This window comes from Camelina sativa, chromosome 19 (assembly GCF_030686135.1).
Source record: "Camelina sativa cultivar CO46 ecotype springtype chromosome 19, ASM3068613v1".
Classification (NCBI taxonomy): Eukaryota; Viridiplantae; Streptophyta; class Magnoliopsida; order Brassicales; family Brassicaceae; genus Camelina; species Camelina sativa.
In genome coordinates this window covers 19,239,003-19,249,851 of record NC_141898.1, presented here as the reverse complement: position 1 = coordinate 19,249,851, position 10,849 = coordinate 19,239,003, and the positions used below count along the sequence as shown (strand labels likewise).

General features: G+C 38.1%; 1 protein-coding gene and 1 non-coding gene across 5 annotated transcripts; both read left to right on the top strand.

Moving 5' to 3' along the window:
• Nucleotides 1-282: 282 nt before the first annotated feature.
• LOC104766634 (uncharacterized) lies at nt 283-1,630 on the top strand. Of its 4 annotated transcripts, none has more exons than XM_087500572.1 (5): nt 283-489; nt 694-727; nt 813-853; nt 980-1,072; nt 1,157-1,630. In XM_087500572.1, exons 1-4 carry the CDS (start codon nt 311-313, stop codon nt 1,032-1,034), a joined length of 309 nt encoding a protein of 102 aa, XP_087356698.1. In that variant the 5' UTR covers nt 283-310; the 3' UTR covers nt 1,035-1,072; nt 1,157-1,630. The 4 variants fall into 4 exon arrangements, 3 of the variants coding, with proteins under 3 accessions (XP_087356698.1, XP_087356696.1, XP_087356697.1); XR_002036702.2 differs by having other exon boundaries at nt 331-585; XM_087500570.1 differs by lacking the exon at nt 813-853 and having other exon boundaries at nt 316-489.
• Nucleotides 1,631-9,892: 8,262 nt separating this feature from the next.
• LOC147920803 (small nucleolar RNA R71) lies at nt 9,893-9,996 on the top strand. The gene has a single exon (XR_015591934.1). It is a non-coding gene; the product is annotated as a small nucleolar RNA R71 (small nucleolar RNA).
• Nucleotides 9,997-10,849: the final 853 nt, after the last annotated feature.

The window sequence follows — 10,849 nt, the reverse complement described above, 5'->3', positions numbered from 1 at the left end:
AAATATCTCGGGACGGAGTTATATAGCGGGACGGGTTTTGTTGATATTTATATAAATTTAAAATATCAATTAATTTGGTGCTACATGGATAAAACATTATTTCATTATTTTGTTAACATTATCGGTATTAGATAATAGACATATCTAATTAAATTGATTTATAAATATTATGTAAAAAATAAATTATATTACAATATTATATGATTTAAAATTTAAACTATAAAATTAACAATTGTTATATAATTATAATATATTTAACCAATAAATACATTGCTAGGGATAATCTAGTTATATATATAAAATATAGAAAATGTACAAGTTTTTTTTCTTGTCTTCCTTGTCGTGCGAGTGGGCAATCGCCGTCTATCTCAGGCTTTTCTTCCATAGGATGAAACCGTTTTTGTTTAAGAAGAAGCTGAAATGGAGGCGAAGAGATCGGAGGACGAAGAAGGTGGGGGTGGTGCTCTGCGATTACTGCGGCAGCACCAGGTAGATCGAACAACTAATGTTCCTCTTCTATTTTCTAGGGTTAGCTATTTACTACTGGGCAATTAGGGAATCTGAATCTGGAAATTGGCTATATAGGTAGGTTCTAAGTGTTGGTTTGTTGGTTCATGATTCTCCTCTAGTCCTCTCTGCTTGTAATCATCAAACCAACAGTTTAACCTAAATAAAAGCTCTGACTTTTTCCAGATTTGAAGACAAAGAAGGACATGATGATTCACTGGTTTGAATATCTACCCTCTTCTCTTTTCACCTTTTTATATTTCTCTGGTTTTGCTTACTCACATAATTGTTCCTTAACCTCCTAGTCTATGGAGAGCCAACTCAAGAGATTACGGCTTTTGAACAGGTATAATATTTATAGCTCATTCATTCACATGTTGTTGTTGTTGTTTGTTCTATGTTGTTTCTTCTTTTCAATGCTGTTCATATTAGCTCTGCTCTGATCCCGCTTGTGCTGTTCATTCCTTCCCAGGAGATGGACTGGTATGGATTTACAAGGTTTGAGTTCCCTGAGCTCAAAAAACTGATAACCCATCTACAGGAAGCCGTGCTCATTGTGGATGAGGTTCGGAAATATTTTTTTTTTGAGTTTTATTTCTCTTTTCTCCTACTAGTGAAAAAATGTTTCAAACATCTTGTTATATGACAGGAGATATCACAGCGCCCCGAACAGGCTGAAGTGATGGCGGGAAAAAATGCTCCTCTATCTACGTTTACAAGCTCACAAGATGATCAAGTACCACCAGTGTTTGATGAAGTACAATCACTATTGCGAATGCAGATAGAACACGATAGCCAAAGAGCTGAATCCCCTTCTGTGGAGCTGGAGAGACTATTGCTGTGGAAGGAGAGAATGAGTTGTAGAGGGCTGAGCGATATGACTTTCTCTGAGCTCTGCCTACTTGCAAGTCTAATGAGGAATGGATTAATGCGAATCCGTGATGATTATCTAATTTGGGTTTGACTTTGTTGTCGTGTCGTCCTTTCGGACTCAAGTCTGTCTACTTACAAGTCATATGATGAGAGGATAGGATTGATGCGAATGCGTTCTGACCTTGTGTCCTTCCAGAAATCTTATTATATATTAGACTCTTTCTTTAATCCTGAAGATGACATGTTCACATTTTGTTACAATCTTTTTTTTTTTTTTTTTTTTTTTTTTTTTTTTTATATTGAGGAATACTCTTATGTCTGTATAATCCTCCTCAGAACTCAGGTTGAATGAAATTTGGTCCGTCGTTATTTTGCGGTTCAATTGAACGAACACTATATATAATTTTTGAAAGAATGCAGCACCCCTTCATTAAGAAATATGATCGCCTTGATAGGCTGAAATTGATTAATGACTGAAATTATGATTGAATGGGAGCCAATGACACTCTAGTCTCACAAGTTCATTCCTATACATAAGGGAAGGTTTGGATTTATTTAGTAATTTTTTTTGTAGAAAAATTTAATGGAAATTTGAAAATTTAATACAATTTTTTTTTTTTGTAGTCTCACATGTTCATTCCTATACATTAGGGAAGGTTTTGATATGATACCTAATGATCTCTATCATGAGCTTACAAGTTCAACTCATCATAATATTTCTATACGGCTGTGTGTCTCTGTTTTTTTCCCAAGTGTTTATGATTTTTTTTAGGTTTTATAGTTCTACTATATGTTAATGTTGTGTTAGAAACCTCTTAATGATGATATTATAAAACTTTTTATTAAAACATGTTATGTCTACTTTAGTTAAAATATCTGAGTTAGAGCCTGTATTGTGACAACGGAACCGAAGTTGATCACGGTAAGGAGATATTAAAAAATACTCTTTATTTACCTGTAAACGGATGTGCAACGGTTTGACTGAAGTCCAGTAGTTAAAGAGGCTATTTTTTAAATTTATGTTTTTCCTTTCAAATAAGAGCTGAGATTTTCTCAGATAGGGATGTTTTCAAGTTTATTTATGCAAGTTTATCAATTAATAAAGCCTCTATTTTCAATTATTAAATTTTTGTAAATGCCTAAAATTAAACATGTTATAAAATTTCATAATCTCGACAAGCTAACATGGAATAAACAATATACGCCAAAAGAACAAATATAAAGAAGAACTTACATATCTGGATGAAGCTGTAACATCATGATGTCACCATTTATTCTATACAAACGAGCGTTAGAAACACACGGGTAACACTTTAAGTATCATGACATTTTCTCAAACTCTTCATAAATGCATATGAAAACTATAACTAATATGGATAAAATAATGATGTTATTATCTATGCTCCGGTTGTTGCTTGCATTCCAAATTGTGTTGTTTATGGTACGATTCCTTAAAGACATCTTACGCTGGATTTGCAGCTCCACTTGTATAACTTGTGAAGTAGTTCATTTAGGCTGCTTTTGTTAGACGTCTCCACCTTTTTGGCTATACACTCTTGCAAGCCGTCAATGAATTGAGCCATTAGGGACTCGCTCGATTTTTCCAGCTCGAAAGAGTTCATGAGCTTCTCGAACTCCTTGAATACTCGTCCACGGTCCTTGTTACCTAAAACAATTTTCTAAAATGTTTTTGTAAGTCTCGTTGATAATGATCAGGGACATAAATCAACCTTAAGAGGTACTTCATGTCTATCCAACTGCTGATGGTAGCAAACCGTTGTTTCCTTCTATCGGCCACTGCCCTATCCCACCAAGACAAGGTATTGTCGGTGAGCTGCGCCGATTCTAGGGCTACCGTCCGAGCTTCTCCATAGCCATAACATTAGAATATGTATTCCATACGTCTCTCCTAGTCCATGTAAGCCTCCAGATTAGACTTTTCAGCAAAAGTAGGAAGTGGTAGTTTGACATCTCGGTTTTGTTCTCGTCGTTCTACCTCTCGAGCTTGGTTCCACATCAAAGGATCTTCTCTCTGTTGATGTTGACGCTTTAATGGGTCTGGTGGTGGATCATCATCGTCGTCCATGTCAAGGGATTTTTCCTCCTTGTCGCGGACATTCCTTTTTTCCGGGACTGGTCCAACATCAACCCTCGGCTGAGGTTGCTCCAAACGGCCTATCTTTTTGCCAAGTCCTCTCAAATGCTCCGTGAGGGTTCTTATCATTTGCATCATGGCATCTTGGGGTATGTCTGCGTTTTCTCCCATTGTGAGTGTCTAAAAGCGATCTGCAGTTAGACGAAAACAACAAAGAATCAATGTACCACAGGAATTGGAAAGGAAATTTTCAAAGAAAATAAAATAATTTTTTTTTACACATATTAAGGTTGAGAAGCAATACTAGACAATAAAAGCTGAAACAATAACTGAAAACAAAATAACTAGTACAACAACTAGTACATAGACTAGCACACGACTTAAGGAAACAAATTGCGATTTTTTTTTTTTGATTTAGGGTTTGAAAATAAAACTGAAAACCTATAGAGACAAGGCTGTGACAAACAACGGTTTTTAATAATCTTTTTTGTTTTAAAAAAACTTAAATGAAACAAAATTACAAATCAAAACTAATCGAAAGAAAATGGAAAAGATAAACCTGGCAAGGGAACAATGTGAGCTATGCTCTGATACCAAATGATACAAAACTTGATGGTGAGACTTTTACCAGGATAGACGATGGCTTCACAACCTGGCAGTCGCTTCTCTCTTGTGAAGGAAATATTGTCGTAGATGAAGATCTCACATGATGGCGGTCGCTTCTCTCATATGGAATCGGAAAAAGGGAAGTGTTGGCGGAATGAAGTACACCATAGAGATATGATTGGTCTCTAATACAGTACATGAACTCAGCCTTGTGGTATCGCACACACAAGACGAAGAACAAACTTATTCTCTCAAGAACACTCGAATAGAAGAAGTAAGAAAAATATCAAAGGTGAAAAATCATACAACTGCTGCAGAGGGACTTTATAAGAGTCCTCTAGCTAGGCTTAAGGCTGAAATTAAATGTAAAATAACGCAATAAAGGAAACAAATAAAATCAAGCAAAAAAACATCGTTTTTGGAAATAAAAATATACAAAATAAAGAAAATACTAATCAGACCTAAACTCTCATGATGGGCACGTCTTCTAGCTGTTGCTGGGGCTTATTGGACCTGCAAAGATAAAAACTATTGAATAAAACTTACCTGGATGCGATCTAGGCCCAACAGATGTTTTCTGAATTACTTCTTGTACTACTCGATGAACTACTTCAGGGTTATTATCTTGTACTTGTTTGTTGGCTTGTTTCTTGAAGTAAGGGTCTTTTTAGATTTCCTCGAGAGTATCTTGATCAGTCTCTTGATGCTCGTCCATATCCTCTATGTTTTGGTCTTGATCTTTACTATCTTGATTGCTCTCGGAGGTGAAGCTTGTATTGCACGTCCCTTGCAGCTCCAACGTCTTCTCTTGGCTTCTAGGGATTCCTTGACCTGCCAAAGAGGTTTCATACCTGGGGAATTGGTTTGATCAAGGCTCATTTGGGTGAAGTCTTCAGCAAGATCTTAGTCGACAATGTGATCATATCCGTTGTGGCGGCGTGATGGTGGTATAGACCAGTTGACGTCCTTTAGCTCTAGGGAGCTTACAATGTCTTGCACGGCTACGTCAAACCTCTTCCTGAGCTGTTTAGCCTTTGATTGCATCATAGGACCTTCTCGTATTTCTGGTATAAGATGTGGTAAAAGATCTGGTTCAACGGTTTTGGTGGTAGGATCGATGTCCAAATCCTTGACGTCCTCACCTTACCTCACAGTAACTTCTGTAAATGACCATTGTGAGTATCTCACACCCGTGAAAGTAAACCAATCTTACTCATCACGTGGTGGTCATGAATTCATATCATCCATCCGTCTAGAATCTTAGAAATGTACATTAAATATTAAACACTATTCAATATTTATCCATTTCAGCCTTGAAACCTTTTCATTACTAAGTAGAACTATTGTTCCAATTTTTCTAGATTCGATTGTTGTTGAACAAGATGCCTCCAATCTGTCTGAAGTGAATATAAGACAATCATATTCTAAACTTGGAACTAACAATTTTGTCGAGAACATAAGGGATGAATCTTTAAACGGTAAGACATTTATTTTCATCTTATGCTAATAACAACTTTGTTCCTATTATAATTACCTTATAGATAAAATGAACATAAATTTTTTTATTGTTTCTTGCACGATAGACATATGAATGAATTCTCAATTGTTCACAGCTCATAAACACCTAAGACCAACAACGGTACCTATAACACAACAAACTGTGTCTCCTGAAAGTGCTATTTCACTAGGTATGTCTTTTTACGTAATTACAGTTCCTGTATACATTTGTTCAATATATAGTAAAAACATATTAATTTGAATTCATCCTCACATAAAATATTAATAATTTTTGTATGCTAATCAATTACTTAATGTTTTCTTTTGACTATAAGTTTAAATTACACATCCGTGTTTCTGATGACACAGGGACCACCAACTTCTTACTCTTCGACAATCTTGCACAACAGATTATCGGTCAGACTGCAACTGAGCTGGCTCCTGAAGACCGAAATGAGGTAGACATAAAAGAAACTATTGAATCTTAGAGAATATTATTCCTCTGCTTTAAAACATCATTTCTAAATCAAATATTTCTACTTATGAACTATGCAGATTCAAGAGTCTGATGCAATCCTACTGAAGTGACTAAAGTGGTCGGAAAAACCTATTTCTTTAAGATTGGTATTGATAAGGAGAATATTGTCTACAAACATGACACCTACAAGGTTTTCAAGATCATCACCAATGGTGAACTGATCAATGAGTTTTCTGACAAGGACTCACAGCAGGTTTTTCTACTATCCCTTATAATATTCCAAAACCAAATATTAAAGTTTGTGATTCTCTTCTAAACATAGGACACCAACAACACATTTGGTTGTTTGGCCGGTAATTCTGGGGTTTCTGCGGCAGAGAAGGTACTTAAATAATATTCACTTCTTACTGACTTTACTAAAATCTATGCTACAAATGAAAAATAAATAATTGGATTGTAATATACTACAGGGAGTCCTAATGTTGACCGACAGTGGTGGACCATCTGAGGAATCACTTTCACCAGAATCTATCCAGTCTAAGAGGAAGGTATCAACATCCATGGCTGCCATGGAGCTGGCTGATCAGACTTCTACTTCGAAGAAGTTATGTAATTTGAAGGTTGAAAAAATGAAGCAGATGACGGAGTGATCAAAAAATGAAGTCCAGTAGTTAAAGAGGCTATTTTATAAATTTACTACAGGGAGTCAAAATTGAGAAGGTTGGACATCAAGATTGTAATATAGAAATGAAGCAGATGACAGATTGTAAAAATGAAGCAGATGACGGATTGTTATATACTACAGGGAGTCAAGATTGAGAAGGTTGAAAAAATGAAGCAGATGACCAGAGTGATCAAAAAATGAAGTCCAATAGTTAAAGAGGCTATTTTTTTAATTTATGTTTTTCCTTTCAAATAAGAGCTGAGATTTTCTCAAGTTTATTTATGCAAGTTTATCAATTAATAAAGCCTCTATTTTCAATTATTAAATTTTTGTAAATGCCTAAAATTAAGCATGTTATAAAATTTCATAATCTTGACAAGCTAACATGAAATAAACTATATACGCCAAAAGAACAAATATAAAGAAGAACTTACATATCTGGATGAAGCTGTAACATCATGATGTCACCATTTATTCTATACAAACGAGCCTTAGAAACACACGGGTAACACTTTAAGTAACCGTTAAATTCACGATCCCACCGTTGAATATTTAGGTTGTAATACCTTGAAGCTCCACACCAAATCTCAGCTCGATCAGGTAAGATTTGGGCCACCAAACGCTGTTCCAAGGAGAAAACCTCGAATCTGATTTCTAGGGTTGCAGGTTCGGACTGTTTCAGATATTGCTTGTGCATGAAATAACCCACATAACTTCTTGAATATAACTACGATCGGACTTCTGTCAGTTGCTACGAGCTCATGGCTTGATAGTGAACGCGCTGGTGATTTTAGATAGATAAACCGATGTCCAATCCGGCGTCTGACGAGTCTCCAATGTCGTCTCTTCAAACTGTTCTTATTTCCTTCTTAACTATTTCTTGTTTTTCTCTTCTCCACGTCCCAATTACTCCGGCGTTGCTTCTCCACTACCACCGAGGGTTTCCACGGCCATGACATAAAAAAACAGACCCCACCAGTGTTCCCACAAGCTCCATGACGTCTACTTCTCTCCCCTCTCTACACATCCCATTCTCTCTCTCTCTTCTTTTCTCCTCACGGCTCTCTTTTCTCCTCCTCTCTTTTTCCAATAACAACACAACAAGAGAACATCCACGTTGCTCAAGACACAAGGATCAAGTTGCTATGTTCTTAGGGTTTCGATTTCCGTTTCCCTTTTGAGACTTTTCTCTAATCGGGTCGTTAATGGACTGAAATTCAAAGTGGCCCACACATATAGAATTTGGGGATGTTACACATTGTATTTGGGATAGAGACGTTTGGAGACCCTCTCTAGTGCATTGGACTTATTCAGTGATTCTTCAATTTTTTCTCCTGGTTCTTCAGAAAATACAGTTTGCATCTCTTGGCATTGTTTTGTGATCCTTGGCAGCACTTGAGTGGAGAAGACCTGGCCATTAATAGTTGGTCTCTTGATTCTATTATTAATGTCGAATCTTATCTTGAAGTGCTCTCCATGCCTAATGTTAATTTGTCCCTTCTTTACATCGATCATAGCACCAACCGTTGCTAAGAATGGCCTTCCCAGGATCAATGGATCTTCAGGTTCCTCATCTATGTCTAGGACTACAAAGTCATTAGGGATCTCCACCTTTCCAACCGTAAGGGGCAAATTCTTTAGAACACCATGGGGGTGCCTAATAGTCCTATAAGCTAGGATCAAGTGGAGGCTACTAGGTTTAAAATCATTAAAACCCATCTTTTTAGCAACTGAAAGAGGCATGACAGTAACTAAAGCCTCTAAGTCGCACAAACAGTAGGTGAAGATTTGAAGGCCCATCGAGCATGGAAGCGAGAAAGAACCAGGGTCGTCCAATTTCTCCTGGATCCTAAGCTCTACATCTAAACATACACCACTCATCAGAATCACATTCCCAATTTCCCTAACGGCTTCCTTTGCTGCTTCCTCCCACTGAGCGGTTTCTCGGATTATTTCTTCTTTGAGAGCATGCGGGGGTAAAAGCTTAGGAGCAGGGGATTTTCGGGTGGAGATACACTTTGCGAGTGCTTCTAGTTGAATATCAAGGGAAGCCCTGAATCTTTTCTCCAATTATTCTTCCTTGGTTGTAAGAGGTCGAATTTGCTCTGCCACCCAAACGTCTACTCGATGGTTCACTCGATCCAAGTGATCGGGTGAAGCTCCAGGTTTATTATCAAGTGGTGCATCGGTCATGAATACCTCCTTTTCTGAGCATTTTACCCAATCACAAACTCGATGGTTAACTCGATCCAGGTGGCTGGGTCACTGATCGAGTTGATACTCGGGTAGGCAGTCATGTTGCTCTTTGATCTGCCTCTGATCCACATCCTCCCCTTCCAGAATATCACTGTCCTCAGTGAAGTTGTCATTGACGTTGTGTACCCAAATGGCATGAGCAGAAGCATAATCCTTCGAGTTCTGGACAGCTTTACCCGGAAGATGGCCCGGTTTAGGAGCTGGTGGTGTTACAGTCTGTCCTTCCATATACCTCAACTTATTGTTCAAAGAATCGTACTTAGCATTGAGGTCGTTGTACCCAGAATCAATCTTGTTACTCATCTCAACAAACTATTTGGCGGTGTCCATTACCATTGTCGCTTGCCCCTGGGTGATTTGCTGAATCAAACCGCATAAGTCGGCTTCTAGGGGTGGATTGGGTGGTGCCTGATGTGGTGGGAAACCTGATGGAGCCATTGGCTGGTGATATCCGCCAGAGTACTTCTGTGGGGCTGGGTTTCCCTGAGCGGATGAAAGGTAGACCTGATCCTTAGGGTTTGCAACATTTGGGTTATGGTAGGAGAGATTCTGGTTTGGTTTGAAGTTGTTGTAGCCCTTATTGTAGCCTCCCTAATTGTTGATGTAATGGACATCCTCAAGATGAACATACTCCCCATCCTACTGCAGAAACTGCTCTTCGTCAAAGACAAAGCTGACGTTTTGTTGTTGGCCGAGGAGTACTTTGTCAAACTTGTCATTGAGGGCTTTCATGTCTCTCTTGTACTTCGCGTCCTCGTTCCTTAAAGAACGGATAGATCGGTCATAGTCCTCATTGTAGTGTCCATCATCATCAACATCTTTGTTGTGGAAGTTTCCATTGATGACAGTTTCCAGCAACATCCTGATTTTTGGGACTACATCGTGATAGAGGGTGCTGAGTAAGGACGCATTGCTGAATCCGTGAGGCGGGAACCAGTTGGCATATCCCTAACATTCTCAGGTTTCACTGAACGTCTCATTATTTTTCTGAACAAAACAGGAGATGTCATTCCCCAACCTTGCTGTTCTGAAGTTGGAGAAAAATTTAGCGAGGAATGCTTTATTACAGGCTTCCTATGTGGTGATAGACTCCTTAGGCAGATATTTCACCCACATGTGTGCTTTATCACCAAGAGAGAATGGGATAGTCTCAGCTGGAAGCCATCATAACTGACTCAATTAATCTTTTTGAGGCTGCAGAGCCTATCAAACTCATCCAAATGATCCAATGGGTCTTCCATTAGCAATCAATGAAACTTGTTGCTCTGGATCATCTGTATGAGACTACTCTTGATCTCAAAGTTGTTATTTTGAACAGCAGGAGGCTCTACCATGCCTCTAAGTTTGAGTATTTGGAGCTTCTCCAGCACCAATGTTTGTCCTCTCTTGAGGGGCAGGTGTACCGTTTTTCTGATTCATATCCTCCTCAAGTGGTGTCTGAACGGGTTGCAGTACTTGTTGTTATCAGAGTAGTCGAGGTCTATTGATGTTTTCGATGAAATGACTGAGGTGTTGGCTACCTTTGGACCGTGTTTGAATGCACAAACAAGTATCCGAGCAGGTACTCGATGGTCAACTCGACCTAGGTGACAGATCAGGTTGATGTTTGGGTTGTACCTGAAACACAAAACACACAAGCAGAAAAAGCAAACAAGTCAGTACCGAACGAAATAAATGAAAAGAATTTAATTTAGCAAGTTTTGAAATGGTTTTTCCATATGCAGTTGATAACAGGATTTTCACCTAGGGTATCAATTCCATATGCAGTTGTAGTACAAAGGTTTATCAATCCAAATAGTTGTATGCTAGCAGATAGAATGCAATCAGAACTATGCAAGTCAAGCCAAGCAAATGAAAAGGGTTTGTCTAACAA

Coding starts and splice junctions, on each gene's coding strand:
- LOC104766634 (XM_087500570.1), top strand. CDS start 389: ATGAAACCGTTTTTGTTTAAGAAGAAGCTGAAATGGAGGCGAAGAGAT. Junction 728..979: donor AAGGACATGATGATTCACTG/GTTTGAATATCT, acceptor ATTCCTTCCCAG/GAGATGGACTGGTATGGATT. Junction 1,073..1,156: donor CCGTGCTCATTGTGGATGAG/GTTCGGAAATAT, acceptor GTTATATGACAG/GAGATATCACAGCGCCCCGA.